Source organism: Rhipicephalus sanguineus, chromosome 1 (assembly GCF_013339695.2).
Source record: "Rhipicephalus sanguineus isolate Rsan-2018 chromosome 1, BIME_Rsan_1.4, whole genome shotgun sequence".
Taxonomy (NCBI): Eukaryota; Metazoa; Arthropoda; class Arachnida; order Ixodida; family Ixodidae; genus Rhipicephalus; species Rhipicephalus sanguineus.
In genome coordinates this window covers 284,264,758-284,283,076 of record NC_051176.1, presented here as the reverse complement: position 1 = coordinate 284,283,076, position 18,319 = coordinate 284,264,758, and the positions used below count along the sequence as shown (strand labels likewise).

The following is an 18,319-nucleotide window of genomic DNA, read 5'->3' as shown; positions in this document are numbered from 1 at the left end:
ATTACATCCCATTGAACACCCTCTAATTAATCGAATAGTACAGCTAGACTCGCCTCACTAGATAAAGTTCTAGCGTTATACGTAGCCAAGTTCAGATTCCAATGGCGGCCTGTCCGGTCCCAGAGATTCTTAGCACCCTCCGCTGCGTCGCAGGTCTGGCCGCCGCCTTGGTCAGTTGCTTCGCAGCCGCTGGGGACTGAGGGCCGAGGGTTAATTGGTGTATTCATGTGGGAGGTAGTGGCCAAGTACTACACCAGGGAGGCCAATCCTGCTCTGGTGAGGGAGTGCATTGCTGACTGTGGTCGCCAGTGAGGCTGCACCCCAGGCCTTTTTACACAATTCCATCATCACGCGGATTTTTTTTTTAAATCCGGTTGGGAATTGTCCGGCACCGGGATTCGAACCACGGACCTCTTGCATGCGAAGCTGATGCTCTACCACTACGCCATCGCTGTGCGACTGCCATCGCTGTACGCCATCGCTGTACGCCATACGATTTTGGTATGTGCCCCTTAACGCATTACTGCATGGTTGGGGGTCGGCTTTGATTTTGCACCTTTCTCCGCATTTAATATTTTTTTTTAATTTGCTGGGAATTTCTACCGTCATCAGTTCCTGATAACAGGTGCGTATTGGGAGAATGGCCATTTAATGAGGATGTCTTTTTCTGATAATGAAATTGTAAATGCTCTAATGTAACATCTAATTAATGCTAGTGTCGTTAATAATTGTATATAAATTTTTGGTGTCGCTTCAATATTCCCATCCAAAACTGTTAAAGGGGCCCCTGCAACACTTTTCCGTCTGCATTGTGCAACACTGGAATGCGTGTAGTGCTCAATACTGAGAGGAATGCAAAAAGGATCACCGAAATCGGTGCACACTAACAGAAGCAAAACCCCAGCAGTTCCCTTTTGCATTTCACTCTCCCACTGACTTCAAAGGCCGTTTCCAATCGCCATGCGCCTCTCGCGGAGACATACCGGACGACTCGTGGCCGTAGTCCTAGTGCCATTTGGCAACCAACCCGCCCTTAATCTTTGGTAAATTCCTTGTACATATAATACTAGCTTTAGCACACACACACACACACAAACTTTTGCACACACACACACACACAATTTGCAATCACATCATAGAGAGCTGCTAACTTTATAAAACACTGTCAATGTTCAGGTACTGAAGGCACCGGTTCATTTCCCAATCCTTTCTTTTTTTTTAAATAAGTACTACTGAGCACTTCTTAAAAACCCATGTTTCCATGGGGAGCTGAAGCAGAAACTTCGATGTTGTGTCATTGCTCATGTTACATTATGAGTCTTCCTCGCTTCCTAAACATTTGCTCTGCTGTTGACTACCTGTGCAATACACAGCAGCATAATGAAATGCATTGCTTTACCATAATTTACCATTCACTGACAATGTAGTTAAATTGCAGTGTAGCAAATGCGATAGATTCCTTCAAACAACTTCTATTATATATATATATATATATATATATATATATATATATATATATATATATATATATATATATATATATATATATATATATGGATAAAGAGAACTTCTTCTGGCTACCGTAATAAAATTTGTGAAAAAGTTCGTACTACAATATAGGAAACAAAACAAATATTTATTTTACCCTAACAGTTTCGGCTGGCGGTCCAGCCTTCGGAGGATGTAATTGAAAAAAAAAATTGCATCCTCCGAAGAACGCTGTACCACGCCAGCCGAAACTGTTAGGGTAAAATAAATATTTTTGTCTCCTATATTGTAGTACGAAGTTCTTAATATATATATATATATATATATATATATATATATATATATATATATATATATATATATATATATATATATATATATATATTCCAGAAGGAATGGACAGGTCACGAACTGTACGGGGCCGTGGTCCTAGTCAAGCCGCATCCAAAATGATGGAATGCTGGAATGAATCAAAGTGTCAAAGTTTCAGAACCAGAACTGTACCTGATAAACAATGCCAGCTCTGACGATCAATACAACATTGGGAGAGAGGCTTCAAAGCGAACTTCGGTCGAGCACCTCTCGTCCTTGCTACGGTTTCTATCTTCCTCAGCCCACTCCTCTCTACAGCGCCTCCTCAAGCATCACACAGGGTCAGAGCATGTGAGTCGTGCGCTCGGCTGGTTTTACGTATCCCGTCGGAGCCCTTTGAAAGAAACCGTGCCTAATCAATGAATCAATATTTCTGTAGCAATAGTTTTGCAGCAATTTTATAAAAAATAATTTCCAGGGTGTTACGTGAGGGAAAGACGATATAGTTAGGAGGCCGGCCGTAGTGGTGGACTGAGGATTAATTTTGACATCCTGGGGATCTTTAACGCGCCCCTAAATCTAAGTGCAAGAAAGCTTTTGCATTTGGTCGTAATGCCGGGAACAACACGCGTGTTTGAGCTAAGCAGCACTGCCTCGTAGCTGCTAAGCTACCGCACAGGGTGTTTAACTGCATAAATTGGTGATAAATTTGCATAAATTTTGTGAGAATGCCATGGAACAGACATAGAAAGACAACTCTGCAGTAGGAAAGAGATGTTTCGGCGATTGGCCGGCTAAAATATTTGTTCCCGTACAAGCGGTGGTATCGTCTCTCGCAACGAAAAGTGCAGACGCATCATTATCGACGAAAGACTCTGAAAGAAGTAGGGAGGAAAAGCGGCTCTACTTGTCGCCTTTTTGACGTTTCCCTTCTCAAATTGTTTTCGCGAATACACGGGCTATTAAAGACGCTGGAGTATCTTTACTTCGAAACATGGCCGTCGCGCACCTATACGATATTGAGGTGATAACTTCGATTCTGGTTTGCATAGTGTGCGTGCGTTTTGGGCTCGCGAACTCACCTATCAGGTCGAAAAGATACACCTTGTTGCGCAGGCGCTGTTCCATGCCCAGATAGACGAGCACCCTGGCGGCGTGATGCTTCACGTAGCGCGCGTACTTGGTGCTGTGGTTGGTGTAATACCACTCGTCTGATGGAAGGACCAGCTGCGTCAGGCTGTCCGGCAGCTCGGCGTCCGTGAGCGCCGTGTGGTGGTCGGGAACCAGAGCCAGCGTGGCGACGATTTGCAGCACAAGGCAAAGCAGTTGCTGCGTACGACAGGCAGTAATTTTAAGAATGCGCCGCATCAGAAATCACTCAGCGTTCGTGCAATGTCGGCATCATCGACTTGTAACCGAGAATAGTTATGGTAATATGGACCGCGAAAGTGGTCTCTCATTTGTTGGCTTTATTGCTCGGTTTGCCTCCTCAAGTGACTGAGGGATGAACAACGCAGTGGATTTTCGTAAGAGTTCACTTCATGAAATATATTGTTTGCCTCAAGCTTGCTCTCCCGTCTCACAATGTCGAGGCAGTGACAGATGCGAGATATAGACGAAACGTATGCTTACAGGATATTTATGGTGAACTACTTCTCTTTTCAGAATTTGAATGATTAAATTCTGCGTTTTACGTGCTAAAGCCGCAATGTGATTATAAGGCACGCCGTCTCTCGCAATCGTTATTTTCGTCGATTTACAGAACAGTGCACTTATCTCCGTGCATTTACAGAACAGTGCACTGGCTCCTCAAAAACATTATGTCGAATCCCGATTTTTCGTGAGAGACAGGAGAAGCCTGGCAAACATGTTTAATGGCAACATGTACATATTGTGCTTCGGTAAGTATCTCCAAGTATTCCTTTCGCCATCTAGAGAAATTCTCGGGCCATTCGATTTAGTTGTTAACTTATATCACCCGAACAGTTGAAGTTCCTTCGATGAGGCCAATAACGATACATATCTCCATGCGCGGGCGATCAGTGAACTGTACGGCGACGTGAGGAGAAAATACGCCGGCCAAAAATATAAACGCCGTAGGTGTACACGTTTTACCAATAGCAAACTTCGATTAGCGCTAGTCGTGGAACGAAGGTCAAACAGATATTTAGAACGGTAATCCGGAAACATTTAGTGACTTGCTTCACAATAGGTTTCTGGCAGAGATACACATAATATATATATACGTTTCCAACATTGTGTTTCCGAATTCTTAGAAAACTGCAATTTCGGACGTATTACCAGATACACTTAAGAGGTAGGCTTACGCCCTCGAAGAAAGTAAAGGTGAAGACCCTTCCAGGGATTCATATCTTGAATTCACAGCAGCCATGTCTGATTTTTCCGCCTAGGCTAAATAAGATAATATTGATTTCCACTGAGTTTCAGTCATAACGTTTCGCGGTATTTGGAACACAAATTCGCTAAGGAAAAAAATGACTAAATCAAATCGGCAACGCTTAAGTTGTTTTGTGTCAGAAGGATCATGGTAAACGAAATATGCAGCGCGAACTGACGAATACGAAATGAGACATATGAAAATAGGTCCAGCACTGACTTTCAGCTGAATGTTTAATCACATGGTCACAAATACATGTGTGAACACACCGTCAGAAAATTACACGAAACCTGTCAAGAAATCAACTTCTTTTTCAATAGTGGAGACGATGGCGTACTGATGCAACGGCCTCCTAGTTGCATCAGTGCGCCATCGCGGCGCACCCTCCCCAACAGAATGGTGACTACGTCAGTTGGAAGCGCTCTGCAATGTCTGAATATCTTGGAAACAGTGCTTGCGAGCCTTTAATATTATGGATTCTAGACCACTTTTCCCAAGACTATTGCAGAGGAAGCATAGTTCTCAGTTGTGACCGTCTGCGCATAAGCGACGAACGCTGCTAAGTGTGGGCGCGTATCGCTTGTTCTGTATTTCCTTCTCCCGTTCTCCATCTTCCTTCTTTAGTTTTCTATCTGCCCCTGCCTCTTCCCCCTTCCCAGAGTCGGGTAGCAAATCAGTTACAATTTGGTTAACCTCCCTGACTGTCTCTCTCCGCTCCTCTTATCCCACGTTTCAACGAATATCGCTGCCGCCGCCGCGTTAGAGCGAGAGCGATGCGTCAGCTGGTTGAGATTAATGAAGTCACAACCAGAGACAGTGTAGCGAGCGCGCAGCGAAGAGCACTAGACCCAGTCTTTGGTGAAAAGTCCTTGTACTTACGGGGTCGTGTGTGGAATCCAACGCGTTCACCAATATCTTGAGGTGGGCTTCCTCGACCAGTTTGTTCTGGACGTCGGTGTTCTGGCTCATGAAAAGGACGGCCCGCGCACTCAGAATCTGTAGGCAGTGGTAGCTGCAATGTCGCCATCTGCAACGATCCCGGAGGAACAATGAAGCCGGAGCAGAGAAAACTGGAGAAAATATTTATCGCGAAAATTGGCAAGCCTCGGTGCCATACATCTGGGCCCGAACTCGCGAAAAACGTGGAAAACCGCAGGCTAATGCCGAGTTGCGATCGAAAAATCCAGTTTGACTCTGTGGCTGTTTTGATTTACTCTAGTAATAGAGGGCTTCACGTCCCGCGAGACTCACGCGGCTTGCGTACGCAAATGGTTTGCGCATACGCAAGCGGAATGCAAGCAGCCGTCCCCGTGCGCTTATTTAAAACCCTCTAAAAGCATCAAACTGAAGAGCCTCGACACAATTTTTTCTTACTTGAAAGCGTTAAGATCAAAGGATTTGGGGCGGCGGGGAGTCCGGAGAGACGCTGAGAGCCGTGGGCAGGAAACAGCGGTGCTCTGCTTTTTGCGCCCGGCTTTTATTTTAAGACGATGAACCAACTCGCCCAGCAAAGAATTCTATTAGGTGTTCTCAACACTCTTCATTCGACACTCAACATTCGAGTATATAGGGCTGTCAGAACAACTTTGCAGGCAGCTTTCTCGGCTGAATTGTCGGCGCACATATATATACCGTGTATACAGACTGTGTAACGCGCTGAGGCGCATATGCACCCACTGTCAAAATGTACGGCGGTCCACTTAACGTGTGGCGAAATCGCTCAGATCGTGGGCCTCCGACTACGTCTGCAAGAGCTCCGAAGCAGTAGGATGGTGTTTCTGATCGCACCCATTATCAAACGCTTATTGCGTCGCAAATTGCTCATCCTCTTTTTTGTGTGTGTGTTGCCAAGCAACTGTAATGACATCGGACCGAATGTAGGTAACGAACTAATTAAAAACATAATTTCTCAACAAATATCTATACAACCGTTAAAAAATAAAAAGGAGAAAGCCGCCTGGTACACTTTCAATTCAATGGGCCTCTGTTGGGTAATAACTGCGTGCACGGCCACAATGCTTTGTTTCTGACTGCGGAAAATAAATGTTATTGATTTTTTTAAAAACATACGGTATCAACTAATAAAAAAAACTACCTCTAAATTCCGTGTGCTCTCCGAGCCAATGCGGTTGGGAGACCCTCCTAAAAACACAAAGATGGTGCTAGAATTACGCCTATATATAGAACGAGTTCATGGTTCCAGTCCAGAAAAAATGCTTAACTCTTCCGTCTTAAGTTTCACAGCGTTCACCGGAGTTGTGTACATCAATAAGCTCAGTTTGGAAAAGGCGGCAAAGTATCGCACTCTGATGAGTAGCGAGCGCCTTTCGAGTTGAAACTCAACATACAACACTCAACTCGGTTTGTGCAATGATCGATTCGAAGAGCTCTGTGTGCTTTTTTGCCAAATTTTATTGGCAGAAACTAGTTTTTATGGGCAACTAAGGTGTCCTCTGAGGGCGCTGTGCAAAGAGCGACAGAAGAAACACACCATTTAGCTCTTCAATGGGAACACGAGCTCCGCTGAAGAAAGTGCTTGTTGGCGTTCTGAACAAACAGCGGCAAAAAAAAAAAGCGAGTCAACAAGCGCAATCGCACTGGGCGATAAAAAAACAACAACAAGGAAGCAACGCCATATCAGCGCAACTCCGCGGGTTTCCTTCGTATTTTCGAGGTGCGTGTGCGCGCCAGACCGCGTCCGGGCTGTGATATAGGGCCACGGTTGTTTCTCTTCATTTCGTTTCAGGAACGTGCCCGCAGCTGATTTCATTTCGCTCGGCGGCGACCTCGAAGCAGGAAAGAAAACGGACAAATTTGGAGCTTTCTTTTCCTATAAATCTCCCACCTTCCGTCGGCGCCCCTGGGTGGCGGCGCGAATGAAACGCGACGTCAGAGAGCTTTGGCGCCGCCGCATCCGCTGCCGGCATCTCGGGCTCGGCGCGAAACGATCAATGACAACGGCGTCCGATGGCATTCGGTTCACGCGCGGCCGCCCCGCTCTCGTCCTCGGAGTCACGTATGACTGACGGCGGCCGCTCTTTGATGGATGAGAAGACAATTGCGGCCGAAAGACGCGCCGCCCGGACAGCGGAGGAGGTGCGCTCGGTTTGAGCCAGGGAAATCCCGAATCTCGGCCTTACACGCCTTTCTGTTTTCTTTTGACTTCTTTCTATTGTGCCGCTCGTTCCAGCCGCCCCGCTCGTTTCGCCGACACGCCAGACGGACGGTGTAATGACACTCCCGAGTCACGACGTCACCGAGGACTCGGTCTTTCGGCGTCGACAACGCAATGTCGCTCCGGAACGGATGAGTACGGAACGGATGAGTACTGCAGGACCTACGAAATGCAAGTCGAAAGAAGAAGGAGATTCCAAATTATTCAGAGTTAGAGGTTTGAACGAATAAATCGCAATGCGCCTACACGACAGCTAGCAGAGGCCGAATACAAGAACTGAGTCGTTCAGAAATACATTATTTTCCCCCACGCACAGTTTCGGAATGGAATCCACTAGCCGATGATGTTCCTACCGTTTACTCGAACACTGTCTCCTACATCTTGTTATGATGTCATGTTTCCAATAAAAGTGTTCGTGTTAGTATTTATAGCATAGCTGACTTTGTTGTCGCCAAGTATAACGATTTCGGTGTCCAATGCTTGTTACTCTTGCTGTGATATAGTATACTTTTTATTGCAATTAATATCTGCAAATATGTTACTAATACCAATTAAGTACTGTGTGACCTCCCTCTGTAATGCCTTAATGGCGCTGAGGGTACTACGATAAATAAATAAATAAATAAATAAATAAATAATAATAATAATAATAATAATAATAATAATAATAATAATAATAATAATAATAATAATAATAATAATAATAATAATAATAATAATAATAATAATAATAAACTAACTGCAGCTTTGTGCAGTTAGTTCATCTTGCTGGGCTAGAACATGTTGCCGCGGGCGGACATTTCCTTGTGCATGTATCGCGTGTCGCCTTCTCGCGCATTAAATAATCGGGGCTGTTACATTAATCAGCCGCATGATTGTGTTTCGTGCATGAGGGGAAGTACAGGGGGCGCACAATCATGGGGACGCAAACAGAAATTCGCAAGACGTACGCCATGGGAAATCTAAAGGCAGCGTAGAGCGAGCGGTCATCTAGACATGCCACTCTAGGCGGAGCGAAGAGTGCATGCTTTCATTGTCTCTTCTTGAGACAGAATGGATTTTTCATTAAAAAATGAATTTTGGCGTTTTGCGAGCCAAAAACACGATACGATTATGAGACACGCCGTAGTGCGGCACTCCGCATTAATTTTGACCACCTGGGGTTCCTTAATGTGCACCTAAACCTAAGTACGCGGGCGGTTTGGCACTTGGCCGCCATCGAAGCGCGGCTGCCGTGGCCGGGAATCGAACCTGCATCCTCGAGCTTAGCAGCGCGCCACCTTAGTTGATAATCTATACGACGGCGGGTGGATATTAATATGATTACTGTTCCGATTTGCGTTCATCTCACGAATATATATGGTCATACCTAAATGTAGAAACCTCCCCGAGCAGACTTATATCAGGATTCCTTTCAACTTCACAATTTAGATACATGCTATTTGTAACTAATGACATATATTGCAATCAGTTTAGCTAGTTACTTATATCGGTTTTTCTTGCCAACTATAGATCCGCCTCGGTGGTTTAGCGCTTAAGGTGTAACGCTGCTGGGCATAAGGGCGTGGGTTCAATTCCCAGCCACGGCGGCCGAATTTAGATGGGAGTGAAATTAAAAAAAAATCCGGTATGCTTAGATTTATGCGGGCGTCAAAAAACGAGAGGTGGTCAAAAGTAACCCGGAGTCCTCTACTACCACGTGTATCATAATAATATCGTCGTTTTGGTGCATAAAAAAAGGAGTTCAATTTACTTTCATGCACTGCCTGCGGAAACTCGAAAGTATGCCACCTCACGGTTCGTTGACGGTGCGCCATACGCGCGTCAACGTACCGAAGCGAGCCGATATAACCCCCGAAGTTTGCTGCCGAGGTGAGATAAAGCGCAGCGAAAGCTTATACCAACGCGATTCACCTCGCGTGCAAAAGGCAGACAGATCAGAAGCGGCTGCTCGTTCGGCCTTAAATTGGCGGAATGCCGCTGTGCCCCGAAAATGGCGCGATTTTCGGAGCATCAGGAAGTTTGCGGCAAAACTTAGTAGCTGTTTTTGATTCAAAGGTACTTACGATGTTATACGATTGCAACGTTCGTTTAAAAAGTTCGCGTGCTATGAACTCATCAGTGATCCAAGTGTCAGCAGTGCGCACCATGGACCTGCCGAGTGCAAATAGGTGTACCGTGCATAGCACATATGCAGTGTGGTATTTATAGTGTTGCGGTTATACTCCTTATCTTAATACTGCATAGCTTGAACTTGTATTGCATGTCCCATACTTGACAGAACATGCTTCATGGTTATTTTTAACGCTTTGTATCCTAGCGTCCACATATATGGACAAAGCATACCAGTGAAGTGGGATCAGGCCAGCCAACGCACTGCCTTAACAATCGATTTGAAATGTTGGCGTTCATTCAGCATTTCATAAAAACATCCAAATGTCTCCACTTCTGAGAACAAACAGCGGTAAGTGCGCACAAAACAATGGCGTTTTGCTCAAGTCGCCTATAGAAGTATATGCCTGCATTTTCTTGATAAGTTCACTCTATATTCGTAAGAGTTTTAAAATTATTCGGCTTTACTCGAGAAAAGGGAGGGTTTATCTTGCTTTTGTGCGAGTTTTGTTGCTGCGTGAGCGACCAAAGTTTTGTAAGTTGAGTTGTCGCTGCGGCATCCACATTTGTGGACGCCAGGCATACCGAGTTCGTGTTAAAAGCTGATAGAACGACGCATAGTAGTAAGACCCGCTCGCTGCCGTGCGGCTTTACACAAAACATTACCTGTAATATAGCTAAGTTCGCCTTTTAGAAGCTATGTTTAGAATTAATTTGCTTTATTCGGGACTTGGATTAAGTGATGAAGACATACATGAGATAATTTTCGAGATGACTAGCAGAAGCGAATGTTCCGATTTGGCGAGCACCGATAATTAGCGCGTTGGAGCAGAACCACCAACAAGCAAAGCCCTCTTGAACAATGTGACGGCTGATGATGAAAACATTTAGTTTGAACGTAACCACGAACGCATTGGTAATGACGATCAACGACGATGAAGATGATGACGAACACGCTGAAGTAGAGCTGTGGGCAAGCAAACGGGCCTTGACAGGTGATAATGATGGTGATGATGAAAGCGTTGAACACGAGGATTAACGCGTTGATGATGGCGATAATGAACGATGATGATGAAATTGCTGAATCAGAATCACGTGAACGTTTATGATGATGACGATGACGATGACCGCGTTGAACTCATGGTGAAGGCGTTGATTATGGTAAGTTGTGATGATGATAATGATTAATGCGTTGACACAGAGCCGTCGGCAAGCAAAGTTCCCATCTACGATGAAGAAAGGTGATGGACCTAGTGTAACAAGTGTTCCCAGCGTCTGCGTATGTGGACGCTTGTTTCCTTCTAGAACTAAAGATACAGTTGCCAGGTTTTCGGTATATTCCCACTTTCGTATGTATTGTTATCGCATATGCGCAAAAAATATTTCCTTGTGTAACTAGATTAGCTGTGGGATACAAAGGGTTAAATATGTATATGCTTTAGTAGGTCTAAATGTTGTGATAGAACGGCTTGACAACGTCCGGCATCAACCATGGGTGAAAAAGCAGGGAATTGAGCAGAGTTGGCGCCGTACCGGTGGGATGGCGTGCAGTGGTGGCGAGTGCCGACGACGCGCTTGTGCAGCGTAATGGCATTGTTGAGCATGTTGAGCAGGAAGTCGACGCCCTCGTCAGCCAAAATGGCCAGGAAGCTGGGCCGGCTGGCGCGGGACGGTGGCTCGGCATCGGCAGCCGGGTCGCGGCCGCCCGACCGCCATGACCACCACCAGCGGCCCGGTGGCGGATCGGGGGCCTTGGGCACTTTCCAAGGGAACACCTGCGCGGCACAGCATAGACCACAGTGAGTTGGTTTTCCCATTTGCTGCGCCAAGCGCAGCACGGTAAAGAAGCAAGCCACATACCCTCTCCAAACCAAGCTCGTTGGGGGCATGACTCAGCGCCTTCCTGTTCAAACCCCACTAGAGCAGGAAGGCGCTGATCCGTGTCCCCATAACGGGAAGCATAAAAGAGCGTCTTTTTCCATATTTTCCAAACCACTATATATAGAACAGGACGGGCAAACTGAAATACACGCAAGCAACAAATGCGTCTATGGATGAAATGGGTAAGCGCAGCGGAAAGGCGACTTGAAGAAGGGCGTTACTGCGGTGGTCTAATTGGGTAGACATTTTAAAAATATTGCGCAAAGCGACGAAGAGGCATGGCGGGAGCGGCAAAAACAAAACAAAACAAGGCCACAAGCACGAACTATCAGCTGATTTATTCTTCTGAAAAGCGAGGCAGCAATATAGCCCACAGCTCAGCGGAAAGGTGTTTTTCCCAGCCTTTCTTTTGTACGTTAGTTGCGAGTGCTCAGCCGCCACGGTAGCTCAATCGTTACGGTACTCGGCTGCTGACCCGAATGACGCGAGTTCGATCCCCGCGGCGGCGGCGGTCGCGTTTCGATGCAGGTGAAATGCTAGAGGCCCGCGTACTGTGGCGAGGTCAGTGCGCGCTAAAGAACCTCCGTTGGTCGAAATTTCCGGAGCTCTCCACTATGGCGTGCCACTGGTTATGACGCGTAACACCGCAGAAATTATTACTAGAGCTGCAGAATACGCACGGGGAAAAACGCGCCTTGTTGAAATCTAGCTACAGCGAAACTTCTTGGCATCTTCGTCTTTAATGTAACGCTCAGACGCACTCGACAAAACGTCCGCTCGTCACTCTGGCGTATTTATGCTCCGAAATTTGCCACCGTGACCAATGTTGGAAGCCACGGTGCCGGTATGGTACCGCAACCGCGTATAAACAAATTCGCGTGCATTTAGTTTGGATGCAGCGCGCGACAACTGCGTTAGGCAATGGGTGACCTACTGCAGTAATTTCGCTTATACTTCAGGAGTGCTGTTTCTTCGGCTAGTTGGAATAGCATAGTGTATTTTTGGACGCGCTTGAAAACCAAGCATATAGTGTGGCACACATATACCCCAAAGAAAGCGCTCTACCAATTGAAGCTTATTTGAGCGTCCTGGCTACATTTACACATGCGAACTTCAACTATGTGACGTATGGTATCGCGCCATCGAGTTAAGGAATAACATTTTCTTTTGCGACAAAGCAACCGACGGGGAGCTGACACACGTGACCCCTTTTTTGGCTATAGCTCGTGCTTCTATTATCTTTCTTGTGCTTCTATCTTTATGGTGGCTGATAATGCGGCAATTTAAAAATACGGGTACGCAACCGCAGTCATTGCAGCGTATTGATAGGTGCCCGTCCTTCTACCGTGCAAGGCTTCGTCTATCTCCTCTTAGGCGGTCGTTTATACATCTGCCAGTTTGGCCGATGTATTTCGCACCCCATGTCAATGACAAGCTGTAGACCACGCTTTCTGCGCAGGCAACAGAAAGGCTTTGATGATATTTTTTTGGCATATTCTCGGCTTCACTCCGGACGGTTCTGTGAGCTTGCACAATTTTTGTAGCTGTTCTGGTGCGGAAAAAAATCACCTCGACTCCGACTTGGCCGGCCACGTTTATGTGGCCGGCCAAGTGGTTTGTGTGTGCCTCACTGTGTCCTTGTTTCTCAAGCGCGTCCAAAAATGCACAATTCGCTTATGCATCGTTAAATATTTTCCAACTCTATGAATTGAGACGCCACGCGCAACTTTTTTTTAATAACCATCAGCATAATTATCGTAGCTAGCCTTGTCCACAGCGCGATATAGAGCGTTGCACTGACGTCGCAGGTTGGGGCTGCAGCTATCGTAATAATAACAATATTTGTTGTGATTTTACGTCCCAAAACAACGATATTATGAGGGACGCCGTAGTGGAGGGCTCCGAAAATTTCGACCACCTGGGGTTTCTTAACGTGCACTTAAATCTAAGCACACGGGCCTCAGGCATTTTCGCCTCCATCGAAAATGCGGCCGCCGCGGCCGGGATTCGATCCCGCGACCTGCGGGTCAGCAGACGAGCACCATAACCACTAGACCAACATGGCGGGCCTGCAGCTTTCGCGTTTTTCCTTAGCTATCCTTACACAAGCAATTCATGAACCATGGCATCGACGTTGACCGCGCTCGGGGGCCATATTTTGCGACGGTTCACTTTATTTTCATTTTCTCCGGCTCTTCGTAATAGGCTCGGATGACACCGTTACCTCTGGGATCGGTTACTCGGCACGCCGGATGGCAAGGAGAGTGAAAAAGGAAGTGGATCGTTACAAAATGCGGCTCTTGGCTGACATTTGTCATTGTTCAGCTCGCTATTAGGCGGCGATAGCGCTGGGACGTTCCGCAGAATGTCACTCAGCACGGACTCTTGTACACTTTTCTTGTTTTTCTTTTCACGCTAGGGAAAGGGTTAACCTTCCCCTAGCGTGAAAAAACAAGAACATTGTACCAACTTTACCGGAATTTTTATTTTTTCGCTCAGCATGCAGGGCTCTTTGTTCTGAACAAAACGCCACCGTAATTTCAGTTTAATGGGGTTTCTTTATTTCAATGATGACCTAAAAAAAGATAGCTCGAAGATGGCTACACCGCATGACAATGTAATGGATGATGGCAATACAATGAACGCCGAGACAAGTATGGTACAGCATGGACAAGTCTAGCCATCTAGCGTCAAGAAACACAACTATGACGAGTATAGTAGTCATTGGTTCCCTGTGTGACACATTTTATGTGCGAATGCGCTTTATAAGCGACCCTGAATCCGCCGTCCCATAGCAACGGCGCGAGGAGCGGAGAGGAGCGTCTGTAGCAACGGCGCAGCGACGTCACGCCCCACGTGACTGCGCGCGCTCCGCCCTCCGCTCCGTGGCTGCGCGCGCCCCGCACATTGCCTGTGGTGATGAAGGCCGGCGGCGAGACGCCGAACGAAAGCGTGCGAAGCGAGCCGAGCACCCCGAAGCCGATCTGGCGCGGGGACGCGCGATGCGTGAGCGAGCGCGGGCCCTCGAATTCGATCGGCCGGACGCGCGCTTCAAGAGAGACTTCCTGGACCGCAGCTTCGGATACAGCTGCGCGGTGTGCGATCGACTGTGGTTCGACAACAATCTGAGCCCCATCTCGGGCGTGCGCAACGCCGCCAACAAGTTGAACGCGTTGCGGGTTCTTTGGAACGAGTTCGGAAGACAGATCATCATCATCAGTAAAAGTGCTTTGCACTTAAAAACGGCCAGACCTCCGTGGGTCGGCTGGCGCGTGCTCTCTCGCTGCCGTCTCCTTCGCTCGGCTCTGCAGTTTAGTCGCGCGCGCCCCCTCATAGCATCACCCCGTGCTTCGCACTTCCTCATACTCCCCTTCGGGGAAATGCGGGTTTTTTTGATGATGACGAGTATAGTCGTCATCGGTCATTTTGGTACAAAACCTCATGACGACTACACTCGTCAACGGGAGTGAAAGGGTTAATAGTAGATAGCTGGCGTGGCGGTCGTACGAAAGGGTCAAAACACGAGATTAACGATTGGCTCCCTCTACCAGCACTCGTACCTCTTGTCGCTATTTAAGACAAATATCGAGTGATATGACACCTCGGGGTTACGGCCGCAGAATTTCCTACAATAATTACAATAGAGGGAACTTTTGGCGCTGTGACTGCTCGGCTACCATGGGAATAATGGGCATCTGTGTAGTCTAGTCTTCATCCTTGCGGCTTCAGACGTTCTGGTGGCTTTATTCTTTACTGTTTTCTAACTTCGGTGACGCTACTGAGATTACTGATACTTTCTGCTTTCGCAACCAATGGTAGCGGCATGAACACTAACAGAACACTGGTCTCTCCTTTTTTTTTTATTGTCGTAGTCAGCAAAGTTCACTTGTGTATATTTTATGGCGAATAAATTATTTGTGATGTTGCTGTATTTCTGTATTTATTTCTGTTCGTATTTCTGTTGATATTTCACAAGGTTTAACGCTCAGCCTTTTTTGTCCATTTTTCTTTATTTATTTTTCATCGAGCGCGATAGAAATTGTGCTGCCACTTTCACGATTTATTCTGTGTAACAAGGATGCTCATGCCGAGAACTGCCGTCCGTACAGCCGCTGTCGCGCGGCACCTCACCAATTCAACGCCGAGCTAACGCGTCTGGTAGGCGCCGAATTACTGCGCATGGCATACGCCGACTGTACGATGTGCAAGCAGACACTCCTGCACATGGGGTAAAAAAAAGTGACTTCGGAAGCAGTTTGCAGCGCAGCTGAAGACAGCACCGTTTTGCATTTTATGATTCTTCAAAGCAGGGCTTATATATATATATATATATATATATATATATATATATATATATATATATATATATATATATATATATATATATATATGGGGCCTTGCGGAACAGTCATTCTTGAAGAAGAGGCTAACTTGGCCTCTCAAAGGTTTTGCCCAGCCAGACTGATTTCTGTCGAAAAAACAAATGTTGTAACTGACTTTTAGTTAAGTTACACTGTCGGTCTGAGTTTTCATGCAAGTGCCGACCGGGAACCCACCGGTTTTTCCTAATGGGTAGAGGAGTACACCGACCTGGCGCTCGGTTGTTTCTGGGTACTCATCTCGAAAGGTGGCCCCATAAGGTTCTGCAAAGACCCCTGGGCGCACCTTAACCCACCACAGCCTTTGTGAAATAGTTGAGCATCCGCCTCTACTGTGGGAGGCAGAGAATTGCTGCCGCCAGGTACCTACCGGTAAAATAGGGACAAGCGCACTTCCGGCCTGGTGCTCGGCAGAACGAAGTTAAAAGTCGCTTGGGAGGGCACCCACCCTGTGGGAAATTGGCGGCATGGGACCGCCAGACCTAAAAATATTTTTTTTGATGCGCTAAAACAAATTGTCATTTTGGAAACGATTTTTCAGATATAACTCGGGATGTAAAGGGTTCACGATATGCGAGCTTGTGATCATAGGTCGGCTAAAAATGTGGAGCTCACTCAGACACACTCATGAAACATATTTTGCCCATACAGCTTACTCGGGCTCATACTCACCAAAGTTTTTCTCAGCCGGACTGACTCGGACTCAGACTCACTGAAATTTTTCTCAGCCGGTCTCACTCGAACTCAAACTCAATAAAATATTACTCACTCAGACTCAGACTCCGGGCTCTGAATGAGTTTGACTGAGTCCATTCATGAGTCTGTTAGCGTATAATAAGGTTTTTCATCCCCGGTGTCAACGCCAATATCTCGTATAATTGGTGCTCTACTTGGCGCCTTTTGATCGCGTACCTTCAAGTATGAGTTATCAGTGGTTGCAATCCAGTATATACATTTTTATTGAAAGAGATGACTCACACGAGATATTTTTATCAAGAACTTCCTGTGAAAGAGTTTGCGGGGAGGGGAGGTCACGGCATCTGCCCCCCACCCCACTCCGTAACTCACGCCTCTGATCAATAAATATTGAGCTGGCGTATGAACACTAGTGCGTTGAAGTATGTGTGAGTAGACGTGAATATAAACCTGAGCCGACACAAGGCTGATAATAATGCTGAAGTTGTGTAGATAGAACCATAGGTCGGCAAAAAAGTGCGGAGCTCACTCATACTCTCTGCCCCGCCACGGTGGTCTAGTGGTTATGGCGCTCGACTGCTGACCCGAAGGTCGTGTGATCGAATCCCGGATGTGGCGGCTGCATTTTCGATGGAGGCGAAAATGCTTGAGGCCCGTGTACTTAGATTTAGGTGCACGTTAAAGAACCCCAGGTAGGAGAAATTTCCGGAGCCCTCCACTACGGCGTCTCTCATAATCATATCGTGGTTTTGGGACGTTAAACCACAGATATTATTATTACTCATACTCACTCAAGAAATATATTTTGCTCTTAGGGCTCGCTCGGACTTAGACTCGCCGAAATATTCCTCAACTGGACTCAGGCTCACAAAAATTTTTCTCATTCGGACTCAAACACACCAAAATATTACTCACCCGGAATCACTCATACTCAGACTCACGGCTCGATCTGAGTCTGAGTGAGTCGACTCATGAATGAATTTCCCGACCTATGCTTGTGATGCACAACTAAACAAATGAAAATTGAGTGCTAACCTAAAGAGACCAAGGTGAACCTTCACTGATTCACGAGCAGGTATCTTCGCCCTCAGGTGCCTCGCAAAACAGTATGACGTGCCAAGAAGCGTAGTCAAACAGGGCGGTGACCCGTGGTGTGCAGTGTCTCGGGGAATTGCATTCACCAGTGATGATACCTGTTTTTTTATTTTTGTTGGCACCCCATCAAAAGAATAATCGCGACGAAATCATTATTCGGAATATTGGAGAATTATAATTTTCCCGCACAGAGCACCCTACTGCATAAAAAAGAATAATCTACTCCAGTCCTGCTTCTAAGCGAGACTAACTACTAAACCATCTTTGCAATATTCCTGGGGGATCGTATGTCTCTAAATGCGCGAAGGCAATAAGAGCGTGCACGTGCATAGTCCTTGGGAATTACCGCGTTTATAACGCAATATTTCATCGTAAATGAGTGGCTTGTAGCGCCACAAAGTCGTACGATGTCGGAGGAACGAAGTTTAGGGAAATCCATGTACTACTACCCGTGATTCCTACGCTGGCTGAGCCACCACACTTGCACATCCCATAGCCACTAGAGCAAGAGTTCTCTCTAGTAATTATTTTGTGGAACTCTAAGGTCACAGCGTCACTCATCTGCTTTCTTTTAGCATCAGCCAATAGTTCCACTGAAGCAGTCTGATTTTTACGCAACCGCTAAATCAGCCATTTAGACAATTAAGTGTTTTCTAAAACACATTGACAGTGGTGCTGTCGCGCACACCATATGCGCATGATAGCGCTCTCTCTCTCTCTCCACGGCTTCTTATTCTTCTCTCGCTGTTCTTCTATTTATTTATAATTTTTGTACCATTTTGC

General features: G+C 46.4%; 1 protein-coding gene across 1 annotated transcript in view; it reads right to left on the bottom strand.

The window, feature by feature from the left end:
- LOC119383088 (uncharacterized) overlaps window positions 1-18,319 on the bottom strand; it is an 89,634-nt gene that overhangs the window by 49,038 nt on the left and 22,277 nt on the right. Inside the window, exons 3-5 of the mRNA XM_049413049.1 lie at window positions 11,019-11,260; window positions 5,078-5,225; window positions 2,883-3,129 (exon numbers count right to left, since the gene is read on the bottom strand). Of these exons, the coding sequence (XP_049269006.1) occupies window positions 2,883-3,129; window positions 5,078-5,225; window positions 11,019-11,260 (637 nt within the window). The remainder of the gene's footprint in view (window positions 1-2,882; window positions 3,130-5,077; window positions 5,226-11,018; window positions 11,261-18,319) is intronic.